Below are 27,334 nucleotides of genomic sequence, written 5' to 3' on the forward strand. Positions count from 1 at the left end.
ATTCAACAACCTATTAAAAGAATTATACACTATGACCAAATGGAATTTATCCCAGTCCTGTGAGGGTGGTACAAGCTATAAAAATCAATGTAATGTTAGGTGCCTGGGTGACTCAATTGGTTAAGCATCTAACTCTTGACCTCAGCTCATGTCTTGATCTCACAGTTGTGAGTTCAAGCACAGCATTGGGCTCCATGCTAGGTGTGGTACCTACTTTAAAAAAATCAATATAATGTGCTACATTAAAAGAATGAAGAAACTGTATGATCAATTATGTGTCAGCTTCTCTCTGAAGAGAATGGTGAATATAGATGGGAACACTAGTGTCATGACTGAGGTATAGCAAGGAAATAACTTGACAAAAAAAATATTTAATATTCTTTATTTTTTTATTATGAAAGATACAGAGAATAAGAACCTATCTATAAACCAACAACCATTTTTATCAATTTATAGGAATTGGCCACACTTGCTTATTTTTTAAAGAAGTAAATGATTAAAAGATAGCTCCCTTTGCATCCTTTTTCTCAATCTCATTTTTTCCTTCTCCATATGTCACTACTGTTTTGGATTTATTATTTCCATGAATGTTGTAACACTAAATCTATATGGTATTTATGTATACACTGCTATGTGTATATGGCTAAATACCATATTTGCATATTTTCAAACTTTATATAAGTGGTACCATCTCATACAAAATACTCTCTAGTTCCATTTCATTAATATTATTTTAACATTTATTTTTTTTTTAAGATTTATCCATGTTGATAGAAATATCTCTACTTCATTCCTTTTGACTTGGGCTATAACTTACATTCACCCTAATGGTTATTTTGATTGCTTTGAACTTTTCATTCTCAAATAATGCTGAAAGAGACTTTCATGTACATCACCCTAAACACATGAGGAGAGACTATAAGAGGTTTAAGTATGGAACTGCTGGGTCAGAGAGTATGCACATTTTCAACTTTACTAGATATTGCTAAATATCCTAAATACAACTACTTCCAATAGCACTGTATGAACATCCTACTATTCCACATCTTTCCAGTAATTGGCTGTGTGACACTTTTGCCAATGTGATGATTTTGAAATAGTTAACTGTGGTTTTATTTGCATTTCCCTTACTGTAATGGATATAAACAATTATTCTAATAACCTCAAATCCATCCTTTCTCTACAGGTATAAACCATCTTTCTCATATGCAGAATTTCTGTAGGTCAGACTCAATTTTCTTGGTGTCTTAAGAAGTCACACTTCATAGATGAATTTCAGAACAAGGTTGTGAAATTAAAGGCAAAAAGACCTGAGGAGTTTTAGTTCTAATTGCAGTGAATTTGTGAATTAGGAATAACATAACATTATTATCCTGAATCTCTTCAGCCTAGATTATATGCTCCTCCCAGTTTATTATTCTTCATTTTGCTGAGTTGAGAGACTCTATTTTATATTTAACTATGAACAATTTCAATTCAATTTGAGCCTTTAAATAACTTTAAACTCCATGAGGACATAGTCTTAGTATTGATCACTACTGTCTCCTCATATCTAAAAGTGTCCAGCAAACAGTAGCTACTCAATATTCACTGAATGAGTGGAAACATATATATTTCAAATATGTAAAAGCCTATATATATTTGTAACTTCTTTCCCTCAATCCCCTTTTGGTTTCAATTTTACAACCACTGGTTAAAAAATTTACAAATTTGTACTTTTTCTGTGGTATGGAACTTGCCTAAATTTACCTAGATTCACCCAATACAATTGCCTGAGCCTGGTGCCTTTTTATGGGATAGTATGAATTTTCTATGTTTATTGTTTTTTGGAGTTAATTGTGATAGTGTTTTCTTTCCTTGATCTAAATGTGAGTTCTGTATTCTGCGTGAATCCCCATTTTCTTTATATTGATTGGTTTATCCAGTTCTCTTTAGAAACTTCCTAAAACTGGTTGTAGGTTTAGGTCTACTACTTGTGTCTATATTGATTACTTATCTAGAGTATGAAGACTCCCACTTATGTTTCTCAAATGTTTGGGTTTTCTCAATTCTGACCTGCTTCCCAGGAATGTTCTACTTTATCCATTGAGGAATCTTATTCTAGCTGTGATGAGTAAGTGAGTTTATATATGTTGAGTACGTAGAACAGTGCCTGGTGCATAGTAGGCACTCAATACATTAAGCTATCATGACTTATTGAATATCTGCTGTGTTTGTTGTGCTATGTGAAGCACTTTACATGCAAATTTATTACTTAATATGCATCAATCTACAACAGACACTATTTCATTTAATAATCACATTTCTACAATACAGTATCCTTTATTATCCCTATTTTAAGAATTAAAGAAAACCCTGAGGTTTAGATAGGTCAAACAAATGACTCAAAGTCACATAATGCCACAGTAGTGGTAGAGCTATGATTTTCCAGAATCTAAGCTCGTAGTCCTGGGAAGTGCCTAGTGCTCAGAGGAGACTGGAACAAAATAAGGCTGAAAGGTATAGAACCAGATATGAAATGCCTCATAGACAATTTTAAGACTGTAGATATTAGCTTAAGAACAATAGTAAGCTCCAAAAAAGTTTTAACTGGAGGCAGTGATGTATTCTTACACTCAATCAGTTTGAGTCATGGTGGGAAATGAATTTAAAGGGACTAAAAGTTGATACAGGAAGACATGTTAGAAAGCTACAGCATGGTGATCCAGGTGAGATGAATTGTAGACTATGGCAACATTAGAGATAGAGAAAAGAGTATAAATTCTGGAAATATTTATGAGAATGTCTAGAGGACTTGGTGATTGACTGGATTGGGTGGTGAGAGTGATTCCCCAAGATGGATTCTCTGATGATGAGCAAGATGTGCATGCTGCCTGAAAGTTTTCTTGCATTCCTTACATTCATAAGGTCTCTCTCCAGTATGAATTCTCTGATGTTGGGCAAGGGATCCACAGTAACTAAAAGCCTTTCCACAAACATTACATTCATAAGGCTTCTCTCCAGTATGAACTCTCTGATGTTGAGTAAGGGATGAGTCATTGCTAAAAGCCTTTCCACATTTAATACATTCATAGGGTTTCTCTCCAGTATGAACTCTTTGATGTTGGGCAAGGTAGGCAATCTGGCTGAATGCTTTCCTACATTCTTGACATTTATAAGGTTTTTCTCCAGTATGAATTCTCTGATGTTGAGCAAGATGTGAATTCTGGCTGAAAGCCTTCCCACATTCCTTACATTCATAGGGTCTCTCTCCAGTATGTATTCTCTGGTGTACAGTAAGGTATGCACGAAGGCTAAATGCTTTCCCACAGACATTACATTCATACGGTTTCTCACCAGTATGAACTCTCTGGTGTTGAGCAATGGATGATCTATTGCTAAATGCTTTCCCACATTCAATACATTCATAAGGTTTCTCTCCAGTATGAACTCTCTGATGTTGAGCAAGGTAAGCAAACTGGCTAAAGGCTTTCCTACACACCTTGCATTCATAAGGTTTTTCTCCAGTATGAACTCTCAGATGTTGAACAAGGTGTGCATTCTGACTAAAGGCTTTCCTACATTCCTTACATTCATAGGGTTTCTCTCCAGTATGAATCCTCTGATGTTGAACAAGATTTGATCTCTGGCTAAAGGCTTTTCCACATTCTACACATTTATATGGTTTCTCTCCAGTATGAATTCTTTGATGAAGAGTAAGAGATGAGCTCTGGCTAAAGACTTTTTCACAGTCATTACATTTCAAGAGTTTCTTCTCTGTATAGATACTCTTGGGCTTAATGGCCATTAAATTTTTTTTAAAGCTTTTCTTATGTGTATCATGCTTATATACTTTTTCCTCTTTGGTGATTATCTGTTGTGTATGAAGCAGTGTGTTCAGATGGAAACCTCCCCAAGATCTGTTATATTCTTGTGCTCTTTTATGAACAAGGGCTTCTTCATGAGTGATTGTCTCTTCCTTGAAACATGCCTTCTGATTAACTGACTGTTTCTCAAAATTGCCCTCACATTTCCATTCTTCTCTCAAACTAGAATACTCAAGGCCATAGCTTGTGAGTTTTTCTATTATCTTCTGTGATGACTGTGCTTCATAAATGTTCTGCTTTGAAGTTAATTCTTCAGTGTCACACATAGATTCCCAGCCTGAAAAATAATAATTAAAGAAAACGTCTCGTGCTTGCTTCAGCAGTACATATACTAAAAAAAGAAAAAAGAAAAGAAAAAAAAGAAAATGTCTCCTCTATCATGTACTAGAAGAAACATTTATGAAAGTACATTCATACAGTGAAGTATGCAAATTTAATAAAGCCACAAGAAAATTGGCTTTTATAGTTCTGATGTTTGCAAGAAACAAAACAGGTCACACAGAAACTTGAGGAGGAATGATTAGAATTATAAGGAAATCAGTAAGGTAAATCTCAGGTCAATAAGGAATTTTAGAAGTGGAGGGATTAAGGGCACCTGGGTGGCTCACTGGGTTAAAGCCTCTGCCTTCGGCTCAGGTCATGATCCCAGGATCCTGGGATCGAGCCCCACATTGGGCTCTCTGCTCAATGGGGAGCCTGCTTCCTCCTCTCTCTTTGCCTGCCTCTCTGCCTACTTGTGATCTCTGTCAAATAAATAAATAAAATCTTTAAAAAAAAAAGAAGTGGAGGGACTTGGTTATAATTTTATGCATGTATGATTAACACAGGCACTGAAATAATTTCCATTCTTATAGTTGCTTCTTTCAAGAATAGTCACTGAAACTTGTGCCATATAATCTTCTGAATTTTTTAAGATTTTACTTATTTATTTGACACAGAGAGAGAGACAGCAAGAGAGGGAACACACGCAAGGGGAGTGGGACAGGGAGAAGTAGGCTTCCCACTGAGCAGGGAGCCCAATGCAGGGCTCAATCCCAGGACCCTGGGATCATGACCAGAGCCAAAGGCAGATGCTTAACCAACTGAGCCACCCAGGCATCCCTTGGACCTTATATTCTTAGGAGGGATAGGAAATAAATGCTAGATGAGTAAATATTATTATATTTTAGGAAGTACTACGTGCCACAGAAAATGAAAAGCAGGGTAAAAGAGATTAGGAATGCTGGTGAAGCAAGAGGTAAAAATAATTAGTAAGTTAACATTTAAGCAAAGATTTGAAGCAAGCAAAGAAGTTAATCACTTAGATATATGGAGAAAGCATTCTGGGCAAAGGAAACAGCCTAAAAGTAGAAGCATGTTTTCTATGTTTGAGAAATAGCAAGTAGGCCAGTGTTACTAGAGAGGTGTATTAGGAGATGAAATCAGGAGATAAAAGATTATTTAAGCTTCATATGCTTTCTAAGAAATTTGGCTCTTACCTTGAGAGGGATAGAGAACTACTGAAGTGTTTGTGGAGTAAAGGAGTGATATCTATTTACAATTTAATAAAAATACTGAAAGGTGGAAAATAGGGAAGAAGCAAGGGGACCTAAGATTTTAGTAATCCAGGTGAAGAGTGAGTAACCAGACCAAAGAGCTGTCAATGGAGGTATAGTGAGATGGTCAGATTCTAGGTATATTTTGTAGGAAATGCCAAGAGGATATCCTGACAGATTGGATATGAACCGTAACAGAAAAATGAGACAAGCAAGCCTTCAAAGTCTATGGTCTGAGCAATGGCAGGATGGATTAACCAACAACAGTGAAGGGGAAGGCCACAGGCACAGCAGGTTCAGGTAGAGAGATATGGAAGATCTGGAGTTCAATTTTGAATATAATAAACTTAAGGTATTTTTTTAGATAATGAAATGGAAATGCTGAGAAGGCAGATGGACCCATAAGACTGAGTTTAAGATAGAGGTCTGGAATTTTAAACTAGGAATTGCCAACATATACATGGTAGTTTGTATGCGTGTGTTTCTTAAAGATTTTATTTATTTATTTATAAAAGTATTTTATTTATTTGACAGAGAGAGATCACAAGTAGACAGAGAGGCAGGCAGAGGGAGAGGAGGAAGCAGGCTCCCTGCTGAGTAGAGAGCCTGATGCAGGTCTTGATCCCAAGACCCTCAGACCATGACGTGAGCCGAAGGCAAATGCTTAACCCACTGAGCCACCCAGGCACCCCAAATATTTTATTTATTTATTTGTTAGAGAGAGAGAGCACAAGCAGGAGGAGCAGCAGGCAGAGGGAGCTTCAACTCAGGACTTGATCCCAGGACTCTGAGATCATGACCTGAGCTGAAGGCAAATGTTTAACTGACTGAACCACCCAGGCACCTGCCAACATATACGTGGTAGTTAGAGAGAATATATTACCAAGAGAATGAGTGTGGATAAACAGAAGAGAAAGGAGCAAGTAATGAACAACCCTAAAGCACTCCAACATTAAGATATCTGAGAAAACAGAACAAAGTAAAAGAGATTAAGAAGGAGTAAGTGTTAAAAAAAATGTTAAGGGGCACCTGGGTGGCTCAGTCAGTTAAGTATCTGCCTTGGGCTCAGGTCATGATCCCAGGGTGCTGGGACTGAGCCCTGAGTCAGGCTCCCTGCTCAGCAGGGAGTCTGTTTCTCCCTCTGTCTCTCCTCCTGGCTTATGCTTTCTCTCTCGCTCACTCTCAAATAAATAAAATCTTTAAAATAAATAAATAAATAAATTTTAAAAAAATATTTAAAAAAGGAATGTTAAACAAAAAAAAATCATGGTTAAGAACATTAATATCACATGATATTAAACTAAAGGTTGTAATGAAAATCAACTGTTCAATCATTTATACTGAAAAAGAATAAAATACTGAAAAAGAATAAAATTGGGAGACCTGGGTAAGTTGAGCAACTTAGCCTTTGGCTCAGGTCATGATCTCAAGGTCCTGGAATCTCATCCTGCTTCGAGTTCCCTGCTCAACAGGGAGTCTGCTTATCCTTGTCCCTCTGACCCTCCTCCCTGCTTGTGCTCTATCTCAAATAAATAAATAAAATCTTTTTTAAAAAATTAAAACCTGGAATATTAGTCAAGAAATGTCACAAAAATAATAACAATAGCTAATGATAGTAATCATTAAAAAGAATTATGTGCATGTTGTGACTTGCAAAACACCAGAAATGAGTCATTACATAAATAAAAGGTGCCTAATAGAATGTAGAAGCTATGTAGAAGGGAGATTACTGTAGTATTTATACTTACTGTTTCAAATAAGAATGTATCATTTTGCAATTTTAGAATCAATTTTAAAAAGCAATAAGGGAAAACATAAAGAAAATAATTAACCTCAGAAGAAAACTGTAACATTGACAACAAAAATGAAGAGGGAAAATATCCTAAAAATAAACTTTACAAGAAATAGGCAAAAGCTTTACAATTCTAATGAGGGACCCAATGCCCCCCATAAATCTGCATAAAGGGAGAAGATGCATACTTTGTTTTTCTATGTGAAGAACAACGTAAAGCCATTAATTCTAAATCAATATATTAGTTTCACTCATAATCAGAACTGCATTGTGAATTTTTAAAAAAAATTGTTTAATAAAGTAATAAAGTATTTGGCAGAACTTTGTGGTCCATCTAAAGCCTCTATATTCCTGGAAGGAGTGTCACTGTTATTCATAGTGAGTCCCTTGGACCATACCTGATAGTTTATAACTATAGTTTATGACTCACAACATACCCCTATATAATTTTTGCTAATGTGATGACTTAGGATGGAGGCTGGCCATGCCAGAAAGACCAACCATGTAACTAAAGTATTGATGCTTTGAGTCACCATGGTATCAGTTTGACTTTTGGGAAGGGAAGGAGGCTGGAGATTGTATCACATTGAGGACTCAGCAATGACTCACTCAATCATGCCTACATAATGAAACTGAAACACAAAAAACCAAATAGCCCTGTACAATGATGCTCTCTAGAGAGCTTATTCTTTTAAACACTGAAATGTCTGGAGGGCCCCTTCATGTTTGCAGGTCTCGGAGACCTTGCCCTTGGTGTCTCTACTTTTGGCTGGTTCTTTGTATCTTTTGTTAAAATAAAACTGTAATGATAATATAGTTCTTCCCTGACCTCTGTGAACCACTGTTGTGAATTATCAAATGTGAGGGTGTCTGCGGATACCCCCTTATCTGTAGCCAGCTCGTCAGAAATGAGGGCGGCCCTGAAGATCCAAACTTGCAGCTGGTGTCTGAAATAAGCACGGTCTTGTGCAGACTGTTCTCTCAGATTTTGCAGTTTGGAAAACTGACCTTTTTAAGAATCCACGGGTGCCTGGATGCCTCAGTGGGCTAAGCCTCTGCCTTTGGCTCAGGTCATGATCTCAGGGTCTTGGGATTGAGCCCCACACTGGGCTCTCTGCTCAGAGGGGAGCCTGCTTCCCCCTCTCTCTCTGCCTGCCTACTTGTGATTTTTCTCTCTTTCAAATAAATAAAAAATCTTTAAAAAAATTTTTTTAAATCATAAAGCACATCAAAAAAGTAAACATGTATCTAGGAGAGACTATGTGTTGTCCATAAAAGATGCATTAATAAAAAAAGATTGAAATCATACAAATTATCTTTCTCAATCATAATGAAATTAAACTAGGAATCAAGAGCAAAATGAAAACTGAAAAAATCCACAAATATGTGGAAGTTAAACACTTAACCAACCAAAGAAGATATCACAAGTTATCTTGAAACCAATGGAAATAAAAGTATAACATACCAAAAATTATGGGATGCATCAAAAGCTGTGCTAAAAGGGAAATATATAGCTATTAATGCTTACATTAAAGAAGAAAGAGCCAAAATCAACAACCTAACTTTGCATCTTAACAAACTAGAAAAAGAGCAAACTAAATCCAAAGCTAGGAAAGACTAAGCAGAGATAAACAAAATAAATAGAAAAATAATAGAATCAGCAAAACCAAGAGATAGTTATTCAAAAAGACAGGCAAAACTGACAAACTTTTATTTGGGTTGTCTAAGAAAAAAGAAGACTTGAATAACAAAAATCAGAAATGAAAGGTGCCACATTATTACCAATCATTACAGAAATAAAAAGGATTGTAAGAGAGTACTATGAACAACTGCATGCCAACAAATGGGGTAAACTGGATAAAATGGACAAATTCTAAGAAACATACAACCTACCAAGACTGAATCATAAAGAAATAGAAAATCTGAACAGACACATAACTAGTAAGTTGACTGTATCAGTAATCCAAAACCTTCTAACAAGAAAAGGCCTAGGACCAGATAGTGTCTTTGGTGAATTCTATCACACATTTAAAACATTCATGCAAATCCTCCTCAAACTCTTCCAAAGAAATGAAGAAGAGTGATGAATTCCAAACTCATTCTATGAGGCCAGCATTACTCTGATACCAAAGCAAGACTATAAGATACTATGAGAAAACTAGAAACCAGTATCTCTTATGAGCACTGATGTAAAAATCATCAACAAATACTAGCAAACTGAATTCAACAGCATATTATAAAGATTATACACCATGACCAAGTGGAATTTAATGCTGGACTGCAAGGATGGTTCAGCAAAAATTAATGTAACACACATTAACAGAAGGAAAAATGATCATTTCAATTGGTGCAGAAAAAGCATTTGACAAAATCCAAAACCCTTTCATGATAAAAACACTCAACAAACTGGCAATAGAAAGAAACTACTTCAACATAATACAAGCCATATATGAAAAGCCCATAACTAAAATCATATTTAATGGTAAAGACTAAAAGCTTTCCTCCAAGATTTCCAGGGAAAAGGCAAGAATGCCTACCTTCACCACTTCTAGTCATGATAGTACTGGATGTTCTAGCCAGAGCAATTAGTCAAGAAAAAATAAAATTTAAAAATCCATATTATAAAGTTAGAAGTAAAATTATGTGTTTGTAGATGACATGGTCTTCTATGTAGAAACACTAAAGATTCCACTTGCCCCCACCATCCATTTGAACTAATAAACAAATTCAGCAAAGTAGCAAGATACAAAGTCAACACATCCCAATCAGTTGCATTTCTATACATGAACAATGAACAATCTGAAAATGAAATTAAAACAACTCTATTTATAATAGAATAAAATAGGAATTAATCAAAGAGGTGAGACTTAAACAATGAAAACTGCAAAACATTGCAGAAAGAAATAAAATAATCTGTAAATAAATGGAGATCTCCTGAATTCATGAATTAGAACATTAATATTGCTAAGGAGTATATACTACCTAAAGCTATCTACAGATTCAGTACAATTCCTCTTAAATCCCAATGATTTTTTTTCAGATATAAGAAAAAATTGACCCTAAAATTCATATGGAATCTCAATGGATCCCAAATAGTGAAAGTAATCTTGAAAAGGAAGATCAAATTTCCAGAACAAATCTGGAAAAGCAAGAACAAAGTCCCACAATTCCTGATTTCAGAAATTTCTACAGAGCTACAGTAATCAAAATAGTGTATTACTGGCATAAGGACAGAAATACAGACTAATGGAATAGAAAATAGAAAGCCCAACAATAAACCCTCACATATATAGTCAAATGACTTTTGATAAGGGTGCCAATGTATATGAAAAACCCAGCAATTATCATCCTCAATAGGGATGACGTATCTGATAGAGTTAATATTCAAAATCTATAAAGAACTTATCACACTCAAAACCCCAAAAACAAATAATCCAATTCAGAAATGGGCAAAAGACATGTATAGACATTTTTTCCCAAAGAAGACATACAGATGCTAAGGGTGCAAAGACCATTCAGTGGGAAAGGACAGGCTTTTCAACAAACGGTGCCGAGAAAATTGGGTATCCTTATGCAAACAAAAGAGCTGGGCTCTTACTTTACATCATATACAAAAGTTTACCTCAAATGGATCAGAGACCTAAATGTAAAACCTAAAACTAAAATACTTTTAGTTGCCAACATAGGGAAAAATACTCAAAAATACTCATGACATTGAATTTAGCAATGATTTCTTGGTTATGATATCATAAAGCATAGGCACCAAAGGAAAAGTAAAACTGAATTTCATGAAAATTAAAATATTTTATTTATTAAAGGTTATAATCAACAAAGTAAAAAGGCAACCCACAGAATGGGAGAAAAACATCTGCAAATCATGCATCTGAAAATGCATATATATCCAGAAAATATAAAGAACTGCAACTGGACAAGAACACAACTAAAAAATAGACAAAGGACTTGAACAGACATTTTTCCAAAGAAGATATACAAATGGCCAACAAGTATGAAAAGATGTTCAACATCATTAATCATTAGGGGAATGCAAATCAAAACCACAAGATGCTACTTCATACTGATTAGGATGGCTACGATTAAAAAAGAAAAAGAAAATAACAGGTGGTAGTGAAAATGTGGGGAAATTGGAACCCTTGGCACTGTTGGTGAGAATGTAAAATGGGAGAGCCTCCATGGAAAACAGTATGGCATTTCCTCAAAAATTAAAAATAAGATCCAGCGGAGGAGGAGTCAAGATGGCGGAGAAGTAGCAGGCTGAGACTACTTCAGGTAGTGGGAGATCAGCTAAATAGCTTATCTAAAGATTGCAAACACCTACAAATCCAACGGGAGATTGAAGAGAAGAAGAACAGCAATTCTAGAAACAGAAAATCAACCACTATCTGAAAGGTAGGACTGGCGGAGAAGTGAATCCAAAGCGACTGGAAGATAGACCGCGGGGGGAGGGGCCGTCTCCCGGCGAGCGGCGGAGCAACGGAGCACAAAATCAGGACTTTAAAAGTCTGTTCCGCTGAGGGACATCGCTCCAGAGGCTTAACTGGGGTGAAGCCCAGGCGGGGTCAGCGCGGCCTCAGGTCCCACAGGGTCACAGAAGGATCAGGGGTGTCTGAGTGTCGCAGAGCTTACCGGTATTAGAACAGGGAAGCCGGCTACAGAGACAGAGCCAAGGAGTAAGCTCTAAGCTCGGGGTTACCTTGAACCAGTCGCAGTCTCGGTCAGCTCGGAGCGCGGCCGGAGGCCAGGGTGACGGGAGTAATTGGGCACTGTTCTCTGAGGGCGCACTGAGGAGTGGGGCCCCGGGCTCTCGGCTCCTCCGGGCCGGAGACCAGGAGGCCGCCATCTTCATTCCCGTCTTCCAGAACTCTACGGAAAGTGCTCAGGGAACAAAAGCTCCCAAAAGCAAACCCAGCAAACCCGAGCGGATTACTCAGCCCGGCCGGGTAAGGGCGGTGCAACTCCGCCTGGGGCAAAGACGCTTGAGAATCACTACAACAGGCCCCTCCGCCAGAAGATCAACGAGAAACCCAGCCAGGACCAAGTTCACCTACCAAGGAGTGCAGTTTCAATACCAAGGAGAGCGGCGGAATTCTAGAGGAGAAAAGCAAAGCATGGAACTCATGGCTTTCTCCCCATGATTCTTTAGCCTTGCACTTAATTTAATTTTTTTTCTTTTTCAATTTTTTTCTCTTCTTCTGCTAATTTTTTTTAACTTTTACCGTTTTCTTTTTTAACGTTTTTTAAATAGTTTATCTAATATAAATATATATATATTTTTTTCCTTTTTATATTTTTTATCAGCTTTCTTTTTTTAATAGTTTCTTTTTTTTTTTCTTTCTGAACCCCTTTTTATCCCCTTTCTCCCCCCTCACGATTTGGGATCTCTTCTGATTTGGCTAAAGCAGATTTTCCTGGGGTTGTTGCCACGTAGTATTTTACTTGCTCCTTCATATACTCTTATCTGGACAAAATGACAAGGTGGAAAAATTCACAACAAAAAAAGAACAAGAAGCAGTACCAAAGGCTAGGGACCTAATCAATACAGAGATTGGAAATATGTCAGATATAGAGTTCAGAATGACGATTCTCAAGGTTCTAGCCGGGCTTGAAAAAGGCATGGAAGATATTAAAGCAACCCTCTCGGGAGATATAAAAGCCCTTTCTGGAGAAATAAAAGAACTAAAATCTAACCAAGTTGAAATTTAAAAAGCTATTAATGAGGTGCAATCAAATTGGAGGCTCTGACTGCTAGGATAAATGAGGCAGAAGAAAGAATTAGCAATATAGAAGACCAAATGACAGAGAATAAAGAAGCTGAGCAAAAGAGGGACAAACAGCTACTGGACCACGAGGGGAGAATTCGAGAGATAAGTGACACCATAAGACGAAACAACATTAGAATAATTGGGATTCCAGAAGAAGAGGAAACAGAGAGGGGAGCAGAAGGTATGTTGGAGAGAATTATTGGAGAGAATTTCCCCAATATGGCAAAGGGAACAAGCATCAAAATCCAGGAGGTTCAGAGAACCCCCCTCAAAATCAATAAGAATAGGTCCACACCCCGTCACCTAATAGTAAAATTGACAAGTCTTAGTGACAAAGAAGAGATCCTGAAAGCAGCCCAGGAAAAGAAGTCTGTAACGTACAATGGTAAAAATATTAGATTGGCAGCAGACTTATCCACAGAGACCTGGCAGGCCAGAAAGAGCTGGCATGATATATTCAGAGTACTAAATGAGAAAAACATGCAGCCAAGAATACTATATCCAGCTAGGCTATCATTGAAAATAGAAGGAGAGATTAAAAGCTTCCAAGACAAACAAAAACTGAAAGAATTTGCAAATACCAAACCAGCTCTACAGGAAATATTGAAAGGGGTCCTCTAAGCAAAGAGAGACCCTAAAAGTAGTAGATCAGAAAGAAACAGAGACAATATACAATAACAGTCACCTTACAGGCAATACAATGGCACTAAATTCATATCTCTCAATACTTACCCTGAATGTTAATGGGCTAAATGCCCCAATCAAAAGACACAGAGTATCAGAATGCATAAAAAAACAAAACCCATCTATATGTTGCCTACAAGAAACTCATCTTAGTGGGGCGCCTGGGTGGCTCAGTGGGTTAAGCCGCTGCCTTCAGCTCAGGTCATGATCTCAGGGTCCTGGGATCGAGTCCCGCATCGGGCTCTCTGCTCGGCAGGGAGCCTGCTTCCCTCTCTCTCTCTCTGCCTGCCTCTCTGTCTACTTGTGATCTCTCTCTGTCAAATAAATAAATAAAATCTTTAAAAAAAAAGAAACTCATCTTAGGGACGCCTGGGTGGCTCAGTTGGTTAAGCAGCTGCCTTCGGCTCAGGTCATGATCCCAGTGTCCTGGGATCGAGTCCCACATCGGGCTCCTTGCTCATCAGGGAGCCTGCTTCTCCCTCTGCCTCTGCCTGCCATTCTGTCTGCCTGTGCTTGCTCTCTCTTCCTCTCTCTCTGACAAATAAATAAATAAAATCTTAAAAAAAAAAAAAAAGCTTAAAAAAAAAAGCCTAAATGGCATCAAGATTGCTTTGTTTAAAAAAAAAAAAAAAAAAAAAGAAACTCATCTTAAACCCGAAGACACCTCCAGGTTTAAAGTGAGGGGGTGGAAAAGAATTTATCATGCTGATGGACATCAGAAGAAAGCAGGAGTGGCAGTCCTTATATCAGATCAATTAGATTTTAAGCCAAAGACTATAATAAGAGATGAGGAAGGACACTATATCATACTCAAAGGAACTGTCCAACAAGAAGATCTAACAATTTTAAATATCTATGCCCCTAACGTGGGAGCAGCCAACTATATAAACCAATTAATAACAAAATCAAAGAAACACATTGACAATAATACAATAATAGTAGGGGATTTTAACACTCCCCTCACTGAAATGGACAGATCATCCAAGCAAAAGATCAACAAGGAAATCAAGGCCTTAAATGACACACTGGACCAGATGGACATCACAGATATATTCAGAACTTTTCATCCCAAAGCAACAGAATACACATTCTTCTCTAGTGCACATGGAACATTCTCCAGAATAGATCACATTCTTGGTCCTAAATCAGGTCTCAACCATTATCAAAAGATTGGGATCGTTCCCTGCATATTTTCAGACCACAATGCTCTGAAGCTAGAACTCAATCACAAGAGGAAATTTGGAAAGAACCCAAATACATGGAGACTAAACAGCATCCTTCTAAAGAATGAATGGGTCAACCAGGAAATTAAAGAAGAATTGAAAAAATTTATGGAAACAAATGATAATGAAAACACAACGGTTCAGAATCTGTGGGACACAACAAAGGCAGTCCTGAGAGGAAAATATATAGCGGTACAAACCTTTCTCAAGAAACAAGAAAGGTCTCAGGTACACAACCTAACCCTACACCTAAAGGAGCTGGAGAAAGAACAAGAAAGAAACCCTAAACCCAGCAGGAGAAGAGAAATCATAAAGATCAGAGCAGAAATCAATGAAATAGAAACCAAAAAAACAATAGAACAAATCAACGAAACTAGGAGCTGGTTCTTTGAAAGAATTAATAAGATTGATAAACCCCTGGCCAGACTTATCAAAAAGAAAAGAGAAAGGACCCAAATAAATAAAATCATGAATGAAAGAGGAAAGATCACAACGAACACCAAAGAAATACAGACAATTATAAGAACATACTATGAGCAACTCTACGCCAACAAATTTGACAATCTGGAAGAAATGGATGCATTCCTAGAGACATATAAACTACCACAACTGAACCAGGAAGAAATAGAAAGCCTGAACAGACCCATAAGCAGTAAGGAGATTGAAACAGTCATCAAAAATCTCCAAACAAACAAAAGCCCAGGGCCAGATGGCTTCCCGGGGGAATTCTACCAAACATTTAAAGAAGAACTAATTCCTATTCTCCTGAAACTGTTCCAAAAAATAGAAATAGAAGGAAAACTTATAAACTCATTTTATGAGGCCAGCATCACCTTGATCCCAAAACCAGACAAGGATCCCATCAAAAAAGAACTACAGACCAATATCCTTGATGAACACAGATGCAAAAATTCTCGCCAAAATACTAGCCAATAGGATTCAACAGTACATTAAAAGGATTATTCACCACGACCAAGTGGGATTTATTCCAGGGCTGCAAGGTTGGTTCAACATCCGCAAATCAGTGTGATACAACACATTAATAAAAGAAAGAACAAGAACCATATGATACTCTCCATAGATGCTGAAAAAGCATTTGACAAAGTACAGCATCCCTTCCTGATCAAAACTCTTCAAAGTGTAGGGATAGACGGCACATACCTCAATATTATCAAAGCCATCTATGAAAAACCCACCGCAAATATCATTCTCAATGGAGAAAAACTGAAAGCTTTTCCACTAAGGTCAGGAACACGGCAGGGATGTCCGTTATCACCACTGCTATTCAACATAGTACTAGAAGTCCTAGCCTCAGCAATCAGACAACAAAAGGAAATTAAAGGCATCCAAATTGGCAAAGAAGAAGTCAAACTATCACTCTTTGCAGATGATATGATACTATATGTAGAAAACCCAAAAGACTCCACTCCAAAACTGCTAGAACTTGTACAGGAATTCAGTAAAGTGTCAGGATATAAAATCAATGCACAGAAATCAGTTGCATTTCTCTACACCAACAACAAGACAGAAGAAAGAGAAATTAAGGAGTCCATCCCATTTACAATTGCATCCAAAACCATAAGATACCTAGTAATAGACCTAACCAAAGAGACTAAGAATCTATACACAGAAAACTATAAAGTACTCATGAAAGAAATTGAGGAAGACACAAAGAAATGGAAAAATGTTCCATGCTCCTGGATTGGAAGAATAATATTGTGAAAATGTCTATGCTACCTAAAGCAATCTATACATTTAATGCAATTCCTATCAAAATCCCAACCATTTTTTTCAAAGAAATAGAACAAATAATCCTAAAATTTATATGGAACCAGAAAAGACCTCGAATAGCCAAAGGAATATTGAAAAAGAAAGCCAAAGTTGGTGGCATCACAATTCCGGACTTCAAGCTCTATTACAAAGCTGTCATCATCGAGACAGTATGGTACTGGCACAAAAACAGACACATAGATCAATGGAACAGAACAGAGAGCCCAGAAATAGACCCTCAACTCTATGGTCAACTAATCTTCAACAAAGCAGGAAGGAATGTCCAATGGAAAAAAGACAGCCTCTTCAATAAATGGTGTTGGGAAAATTGGACAGCCACATGCAGAAAAATGAAATTGGACTATTTCCTTACACCACACACAAAAATAGACTCAAAATGGATGCAGGATCTCAATGTGAGAAAGGAATCCATCAAAATCCTTGAGGAGAACACAGGCAGCAACCTCTTCGACCTCAGCCACAGCAACATCTTCCTAGGAATATCGCCAAAGGCAAGGGAAGCAAGGGCAAAAATGAACTATTGGGATTTTATCAAGATCAAAAGCTTTTGCACAGCAAAGGAAACAGTGAACAAAACCAAAAGACAACTGACAGAATGGGAGAAGATATTTGCAAATGACATATCAGATAAAAGGCTAGTGTCCAAAATCTATAAAGAACTTAGCAAACTCAACACCCAAAGAACAAATAATCCAATCAAGAAATGGGCAGAGGACATGAACAGACATTTCTGCAAAGAAGACATCCAGATGGCCAACAGACACATGAAAAAGTGCTCCACATCACTCGGCATCAGGGAAATACAAATCAAAACCACAATGAGATATCACCTCACACCAGTCAGAATGGCTAAAATTAACAAGTCAGGAAATGACAGATGCTGGCGAGGATGCCGAGAAAGGGGAACCCTCCTACACTGTTGGTTGGAATGCAAGCTGGTGCAACCACTCTGGAAAACAGCATGGAGGTTCCTCAAAATGTTGAAAATAGAACTACCCTATGACCCAGCAATTGCACTGCTGGGTATTTACCCTAAAGATACAAACATAGTGATGCGAAGGGGCACGTGCACCCGAATGTTTATAGCAGCAATGTCTACAATAGCCAAACTATGGAAAGAACCTAGATGTCCATCAACAGACGAATGGATAAAGAAGATGTGGTATATATACACAATGGAATACTATGCAGCCATCAAAAGAAATGAAATCTTGCCATTTGCGACAACGTGGATGGAACTAGAGGGTATCATGCTTAGCGAAATAAGTCAATCGGAGAAATACAACTATCATATGATCTCCGGATATGAGGGAGAGGAGATGCAACATGGGGGGTTAAGGGGGTAGGAGAAGAGTAAATGAAACAAGATGGGATTGGGAGGGAGACAAACCATAAGTGACTCTTAATCTCATAAAACAAACTGAGGGTTGATGGGGGGAGGGGGGTTGGGAAAGGGAGCTGGGGTTATGGATATTGGGGAAGGTATGTGCTATGGTGAGTGCTGTGAAGTGTGTAAACCTGGCGATTCGCAGACCTGTACCCCTGGGGATAAATATATATGTTTATAAAAAATAAAATTAAAAAAAAAAATAAGATCCAGCAATTCCTCTTCTAAGTATATACCCAAAAGAATTGGAAACAAGGTCTTAAATAGGCAGCTGTGTTCCTATGTTCACAGGAGCATTATTTACAATAGCCAAAAGATGGAAGCAACGAAAGTGTCATTAAATGGATGGATAAACAAAATATGGTGTGTGTATATATATATATATATATATATACACACACAATCAAATGTTATTCCACTTTTGAAAAGGAGGAAATTGGGGCACCTGGGTGGTTCAATGGGTTAAAGCCTCTGCCTTCAGCTCAGGTCATGATCCCAGGATCCTGGGATGGAGCCGCTTCGGGCTCTCTGCTCAGCAGGGAGTCTGCTTCCTCCTCTCTCTCTGCCTGCCCTTCTGCCTACTTGTGATCTCTGTCTGTCAAATAAATAAATAAATAAACTTTTAAAAAAATAAATGAAAAGCTGGAAATTGTGAGACATGCTACAACGTGATTCAACTTTGAAGACATTAACCCATGTAAAATAAGCCAGTCACAAAAAGACAAATGCTATCCACTTATATCAAGTACCTAGATTATTGAAATTCAAAGAAAGAAGGTGGAATGGTGGTTGCCAGGGACTAGGGAAGGGGAGAATGGAGAATTACTGTTTAATGCATATAGAGTTTCAGTCTTACAAGATGAAAAGAGTTCTATGGAAAGATTCTGGCGATTGTAGCAAAACAATATGGACAATATACTTTAAAAATAGTTAAAAGTAAATTTTATTACAGTATCTTACTATAAAAAATTAATGTTTTTCATATAAAACAAATGAAAAAAATCTGTAATAAGGTAGAACCCTTATAAATATGCAAAATGTATTAATAATTCATTAAAAATAGACAAATGATGTGAAGACACAACTTTTAACTAGGTAATAAATGCATGTAACAATATCAATCTCATGTATTCAAAGAAATGTAAATTAAGAAAATATAATATGATATATTTAATCTACCATGTTATCAAAAGGTATAGATGCACTCTTTTCTCATTCACATGGAGTGTATATGGGTATAAAATTGAGACAGCAACATGGCAGTGAGTTGCCAGATCCTTTTAACAGTGTCAGGATTCCTGTCCAGCAAAAGAGCAGGCTGGTTAATATGACAAACCTGTCTGGTTAAAACAACTAAAAAACATAAGATGTTATGTAAAATACAGAAAATATCTTTTTAGATGTGTTGCAAAGCTGGCAAGAAATTAAGGTAAACTCCCAGAAGTCAAAAAGACAAAGAAGACAAAAAAGACCAGAAGGTACTTTCAAGTAAGTAAGGGGCAACTGAAGCTAACACCCTCAGTTTAACCCTAATGAGAAAGAAGGTCTTAGCCACATCTAACTGGAGTCTTAGGAAAAGAAAATACAGAGAATAGGGGAGTGATAATTATGTGAAAAAATAACCACTGATCATTACCCGGGACCTATTAAGACCTGAATGGTCAGATATCAGAACCATAATCCCAAGTAGAGCAATTAAAATGTTATTTAATTTAGATATGTCATAGTGAAAATACAGAATAACGAGGGCAAAGAGAAGGTAGTTTTTAATAGAAGCAAGGAAGAAAATAGTAATGAAAACTGACATCTTAATACCAACAATAGAAGCCAGAAAAGTATGGAGTGGTATCTTTAAGGTGCTGATAAAAATAATGGCTGTCAATTTATGAGTGCATATATATATTCTTATATGCATGAAAGCAAAATAAGTATACCAAACAAATGAATAAATAATAACAAAATAGACTATATAAATAGTATATTTATTGATAAAGGAGTTGACACAGGAAAAAGTTCTGGGATATAGAAAAGAATGATGAGGGGCGCCTGGGTGGCTCAGGGGGTTAAGCCGCTGCCTTTGGCTCGGGTCATGATCTCAGGGTCCTCAGATCGAGTCCCACATCGGGCTCTCTGCTCAGCAGGGAGCCTGCTTCCCTCTCTCTCTCTCTTTCTGCCTGCCTCTCCGTCTACTTGTGATCTCTCTCTGTCAAATAAATAAATAAAAATCTTTAAAAAAAAAAAAAAGAAAGGAATGATGAAAGAAGAAAATGAAACATGGGTAAATCTAAACAACACTAACTGAACAAAATAATGGTCTAATTTTGTAACTTCATAAAATGAAATAATTTATGGGATTAAAAAATAACTGAGGGGCGCCTGGGTGGCTCAGTGGGTTAAGCCGCTGCCTTCGGCTCAGGTCATGATCCCAGGTCCTGGGTTTGAGCCCCACATCGGGCTTTCTGCTCAGCAGGGAGCCTGCTTCCTCCTCTCTCTCTGCCTGCCTCTCTGCTTGCTTGTGATTTCTCTCTGTCAAATAAATAAATAAAAATAAAAATCTTAAAAAAAAAATAACTGAAATGAGGATAAATGAAATTAAATCATTCTAAAGTTCTTAATTTTTAAGGGAGGAAAATAAAGGTAAGGTTTAATTTTGGACTTTGTTAAGGTGATTATTAATGTTAACTTTTTTTTTTAAGATTTTATTTTCAAGTAATCTCTACAGCCAAACTGGGGCTCAACCCTACAACCCTAAGATCAAGAGTTATGTTTTACTGACTGAACTAGCCAGATGTCCCATAAATGTTAAATTTTTTAAGCTAACCAATAGAAGAATAGAAATAGACTGTTTATCTTTCAAAGTAGCAGATGGAGTAAAAGTCAAGAAACAAAATATAGGAAAAGAATTTATAAAAGAAAATAAGATGGTGGAAATTAGTCCAATTCTACCAATAATACCAAAATATGTAACTACCATCATTTAGTTAAAAGATAGATTATCAGAGTAGACTAAAAAACTCTTTAGCTATAAATACTCTTTATAAGATAAACACAGAAAGTAAGGGAGTAGAGGAATAGAAAAACTATACCAAGGAAGTATTAACAAAAGAAGGCTAGTATAGCTACACTAATATCAAGCAAAATAGTTAAGGGAAAAATCACCACTAGATTTAAAGAGGGTAACAATAATATATGGAGGAATTTACCAGAGAAATAAAACAATTCCAAAAACATATGACCTAATAAAATACTTTTAAAATATAAAAAACCAGTTGTCAGAATTACCCAAAAACTTATGTATTCACTATTAGAGTTTTTTGACAAGTCTTCCTATAATTGACTTCTCAGAGATTTTTTTAAAAATCAATGATACAGAAGATTTGATCAGCAAAATTAATGAGCTAATTCAAAGGGCATATATCAAATGCTATATATTGCACAACCAGAAACAGATATTATTGCCTAGGACATACCAACTATTTACCAAAATTAACCACTAAGACATAAAATAAATTTTAAAGAATTTGAATTAAATAGACCGTATTCTCTAACTACAGTGCAGTTAAAGAAGCAAAAACTTGAATTTGGGACCTAAAAATCCCAAGTAATTCATGGGTCCCCCCAAAAAATCAATGGAAATTAGAAAATGCTTAGATATACATAACAAAAACACAACCTATCAAAATATGTGGAATATATTCCTAATATGGTCTTAGAAATTTTATTTCTAAGTAATCACTATACCCAGTATAGGGCTTGAACTCACAATCCCCAAATCAAGAGTCACATGCTCCACTGAGTGAGCCAGTCAGGTGCCCCTATAGTCTTAAGGGCTTATAATAGAAAAGAGAGATCCTCAAAAACAATGAATTATCTAACTTTAAAAGTTAAAAAAAGATTGGGGCGGCCTAGGTGGTTCAGTGGGTTAAAGCCTCTGTCTTCGGCTTGGGTCATGATCCCAGGGTCATGGGATCGAGCCCCACATCGGGCTTTTGGCTCAGCAGGGAGCCTGCTTCTCCCTCTCTCTCTGCCTGCCTCTCTGCCTACTTGTGATCTCTCTCTCTTTGTCGAATAAATAAAATCTTTTTTAAAAAAAAGTTTAAAAAGGAGAGAATAGCATAAACAAACAAGGGAAGAATTAAATAATAAAGAAGAGAAATAAATGAAATTTTTAAAAGAGATTTTTATTTATTTGACAGAGGGAGAGAGCACAGGCAGGGGGAGCAGCAGGCAGAGGAGATGGAGAAGCAGGCAGTGAGCAGGGAGCCTGATATGGGGCTTGATCCCAGGACTCTGGGATCATGATGTGAGCCGAAGGGAGACCCTCAACTGACTGAGCCATCCAGGCACCCCCATGAAATTTTTAAAAAGATAAATTAGAGAGGATCAGTGAAGCAAAAAGTGAAAATACCAAAAAAAAGAGAAATCCATGGAAAAATTTGTTTCTCCTTTTTTGGAAGAAAAAAATAGGTCATAATTACATACACTGCCAACTTTAGATAAGAGAAGATAATGGATAACTTTATATAATAAATTTGAATATTTACATAAGACATAGAAATTCTTAGAAAAATACTATATAACTCTATGATTATAAGAGAAAAGGATCTTATAACAAATTGAATTAGTTGTTTAAATTCTTTTCATAAGAAAAATCACAGGCCAAGATGAACAAAGTTCTACCATTCAAAAAACAAAGAATTTTGATTTTACACAAATTATTCTAAGGAAGAAAAAAGAGGAATACCCACCAATAAATGTTAAGAGACTAGTATCTTGATTCCAAAATCTGACAAGAAGAGTACATGAAGGAAAAATTGGACATCAACCTTATTCACTGATTACTGTAGATGCAAAAAGCCTAAAAAATATATTGGCAAACAGCAAGTAGCCATGAATGAAAAAGCTATAAATGGGTTTGTCTCAGGTCTATAAAGTTAGTTCAACATTAAAAATGTAATATGCAATTCACCATGTTAACAGATGAAAAACTAAAAACCATCTAATCATCTACAGAGCTGGAAAAACATTTATTAAAATGTAAAAGCTTTCTTTCTTTTTTTTTTTTTAGATTTTATTTATTTATTTGACAGAGAGAGCACAAGCAAGGGGAGCTCCAGGCAAAGGGAGAGGGAGAAGCAGGCTTCCCACTGAGCAGAGAGCCCAAGGTGGGGCTCAATCTCAAAACCCTGGGACCATTACCTGAGTCAAAGGCAGATGTCCAACCAACTGAGCCACCCAGATGCCTTTCAAAAGCTTTCTATAATGAAACTCTAGCAAACAGAAGCAAAAAGACCCAAAAAACCTTTAAATATCAGAGTTATTAATAACAAAATATGAAAGCACTCTCATTAAGACCAAAAGTGAGCAAGAATGCCTACTATCATCACACAAGTATATGAAATAAAAAGCATCCAAATCAAAAAGAATGCCTTCACTATTAGATGACATGATACTGTATATAATAGAAAAATCCAAAAGACTCCACCAAAAAATTGCTAAAACTGATAAATGAATTCAGTAGTGATTATAAATGTTGCAGGATACCAAATGTACAGAAATCTGTTGCATTTCCATACACCAAAAATGAAATAGCAGAGGGGTGCCTAGGTGGCTCAGTGGGTTAAAGCCTCTGCCTCTGGCTCATGATCCCAGGGTCCTGGGATTGAGCCCCGCATAGGGCTCTCTGATCAGCAGGGAGCCTGCTTCCTCCTCTCTCTCTCTGCCTATCTCTCTGCCTGCTTGTGATCTCTGTCAAATAAATAAATAAAATCTTTAAAAAAAAATGAAATAGCAGAAAGAGAAATTAAGAAAACAATCATATTTACAATTGCATCAAAAGTAGTAAGACACCTATAAATAAACCTAACCAAAGAGGGGAAAGACCTAGGCTCTGAAAACTATAAAAACTGATGAAAGAAATTGAAGATGACACAAAGAAAGTATCTCATGCTCATGGATGGGAAAAACAAAATACTGTTAAAATGTCTATATTGACCAAAGCGATCTATATATTTAATGCAATCCCTATAAAAATGCCAACAGCATTTTTCACAGAAGTAGAGAAAATAATCATAAAATGTGTAAGGAACCACAAAAGAGCTCAAAAAGTCAAAGCAACCAAGAAAAAGCAAAGCAAAGCTGGAGGCATCACAATTCCAGATTTGAGTAATACACAAAGCTGTCATAATCAAAAGAGTATGATACCAGGAGCACGTGGCTGGCTCAGTCAGTGGAGCATGCCACTCTTGATCTGAGGATTGTAAATTTGAGCACCACGTTGGGTGTAGAGATTACTTAAAAACAAAATCTTTAAAAAAAACCAACAATATGGTATCAGCACAAAAACAGACACATAGATCAAAAGAACAGAGTAGAAAATCCAGAAATTGACCAGTTAACCAATTGGTTAACCAATTAACCAATTAACCAATTAATTTCTGACAAAGCAGGAAAGACCATCCAATGTCAAAAAGGGAGTCTCTTCAACAAATGTTGGGAAAACTAGACAGCAATATGTAAAAGAATGAAACTAGACCTTTCTTATGCCATACACACACACCAAAAAACTCAAAATAGATTAAAAACCTATATGTGAAGTCTGGGGCCATAAAAATCCTACAGGAGAGGGGCGCCTGGGTGGCTCAGTGGTTAAGCCTCTGCCTTCAGCTCAGGTCATGATCTCAGGGTCCTGGGATCGAGTCCCATATCGGGCTCTCTGCTCTGCAGGGAGCCTGCTTCCTCCTCTCTCTCTCTCTGCTTGCCTGTCTGCCCACTTGTGATCTCTCTCTGTCAGATAAATAAAATCTTAAAAAAAAAAAAAATCCTACAGGAGAGCACAGACAGTAATTTCTCTGACATAGGCTGAGCAACTTTTTTCTAGATAGGTCCTCTCAGGGATGGGAAATATAAGGAAAAATAAGTTACTGGGACTACATCAAAATAAAAACCTTCTGAAAAAAAATAAAGTCCAGCATAGCAAACAATTGAGAAAACTAAAAGTGAGGGGAGGGGCAGAGAGCGAGAGAGAAGCAGACTCTCCACTGAGCAGGGAGCCCGACTCAGAGCTCACTCTCACAATCCTGAGATCATGACCTGAGCCAAAACCAAGAGTCAGATGCTTAACTGACTGAGCCACCCAGACCCCGCTCAGGAATATAATTTTGAGTTGGAAAAAAAAGTCAGAATTATATGCACCACATCTTTTCAGATGTAAAAAGTTGAAAATACACAAATATCATATTTTGTTTAAAGGTAATGGCACAACTATTAAGAAAAGTCAAGAAAAGATAAGCAAAATTGTAGAATAATGGTTTCTCTGGTAAGAGGTAGGGATGGGCCACGGGTGGGGAACGGTTTATCATTAGGCAGCCCTCAAAGGCCTATAATGCCATTGACAATTTCTTATTTCCTTTCCTTTTTTTTTTTTTTTTAAAGTAATCTCTATACCCAACATGGGGCATGTTCTACCAACTGAGCCAGCCAGGCACCCCAATAATTTTCTATTTCTTTTTTTTTAATTTTATTTATTTATTTGACAGACAGAGATCACAAGTAGGCAGAGAGACAGGCAGAGAGAGAGGCAGAGAGAGAGGAAGGGAAGCAGGCTCCCGGCCAAGCAGAGAGCCCGAAGCGGGGCTTGATCCCAGGACCCTGGGATCATGACCTGAGCCGAAGGCAGAGGCTTTAACCCACTGAACCACCCAGGCGCCCTAATTTTCTATTTCTTAAGCTAAGAAGTAGGTACATGGGTTTTTTTCTATTACTATTTAAACCATATACATATGCTAATATATATTCATGTGTGTGTGATTTATTTAGTAATAATAATTAACAAAATTTAATCATATATTCCTTGACACTACAGTTTCACATCAAATATTGTTTTTAAAAAATTGAAGAAGGACATAAAAGACTGGGGAGGAGTACTGGGGGGGTGAGTTGAGTGATATTGACAGAGATATTTATAGTAACACTCATTTTCCTTTTAACTTTAGTCTTCTGTTTTATCTAATGCTTCCTATGTCTAACTAAAACTCCTTCCGATGCCACAAACCTAAACTCTTTTTTTTTTTAAGATTTTATTTATTTATTTGACAGACAGAGATGACAAGTAGGCAGAGAGAGAGGCAGAGAGAGAGAGGTGGAAACAGGCTTCCTGCTGAGCAGAGAGCCTGATGTGGGGCTCGATCCCAGGACCCTGGGACCATGACCTGAGCCGAAGGCAAAGGCTTTAACCCACTGAGCCACCCAGGTGCCCCCACAAACCTAAACTCTTAATTTATTCTCTCTCAAATGTTTTCTAGCTTCTCACCTGTATCGTATAGAGACCATCATCTTCTCAGTTACCCAGACTCTTTGGCCTCTCACCTCTTTCTCTGAGTTTCCTTGTGTCAGCTTTCTTCTCACATATGCCATTTATAGTTTAATATTGTATTTCTGCTACTGGCCCATCAATTGTTTGATAACTTCTACAAATATATAGTGCTCTAGCATCTTGCATGTAATCTTCAAAAATTCAATAAATGTTGATGAAAGGAATGAAAGAATGAATGAACTTACCATTAAAAGAAAAACAAGGCATTTGGAGATACACTACTACTACAACAATAGCAACTAACAGCCTTTGAGTTCACAATATGAGAAGGGAACTGTTAAAGCACTTTAAAAGTATATCTCTAAAGACGACACACAAATGGCTAATAGACACATGAAAAAATGTTCATCACCACCAGCCATGAGGGAGATTCAAAGAAAAACCACATTGAGATACCACCTTACACCAGTTAGAATGGCCAAAATTAACAAGATAGTAAACAACATGTGTTGGAGAGGATGTGGAGAAAGGGGACCCCTCTTCCACTGTTGGTGGGAATGCAAGTTGGTGCAGCCACTTTGGAAAAATGTGGAGATTCCTTAAGAAATTAAATATAGAGCTACTCTATGACCCTGCAGTTGCACTACTGGGTATTTACCCCAAAGATACAGATGTAGTGAAAAGAAGGGCCACCTGTACCCCAATGTTCATTGTGGCAATGGCCACAGTTGCTAAACTGTGGAAAGAACCAAGATGTCCTTGAATGGACGAATGGATAAAGAAGACATGGTCCATATATACTATGGAGTATTATGCCTCCATCAGAAAGGATGAATACCCAACTTTTGTAGCAACATGGATGGGACTGGAAGAGATTATGCTGAGTGAAATAAATCAAGCAGAGAGAGTCAATTATCATATGGTTTCGCTTATTTTTGGAGCATAAGGAATAACACGGAGGA

At 37.1% G+C, this 27,334-nt stretch overlaps 1 protein-coding gene across 5 annotated transcripts in view; it reads right to left on the minus strand.

Moving 5' to 3' along the window:
- Positions 1-261: 261 nt before the first annotated feature.
- LOC125088406 (zinc finger protein 570) overlaps positions 262-27,334 on the minus strand; it is a 45,324-nt gene continuing 18,251 nt past the window's right edge. For all 5 annotated transcript variants that reach the window (XM_047709520.1, XM_047709522.1, XM_047709521.1 and 2 more), the window contains exon 5: positions 262-4,143. In XM_047709520.1, coding sequence (XP_047565476.1) covers positions 2,786-4,143 — 1,358 coding nt within the window. In that variant the 3' untranslated portion in view covers positions 262-2,785. The remainder of the gene's footprint in view (positions 4,144-27,334) is intronic.

The sequence above is a fragment of the Lutra lutra genome, chromosome 17 (genome assembly GCF_902655055.1).
Source record: "Lutra lutra chromosome 17, mLutLut1.2, whole genome shotgun sequence".
Classification (NCBI taxonomy): Eukaryota; Metazoa; Chordata; class Mammalia; order Carnivora; family Mustelidae; genus Lutra; species Lutra lutra.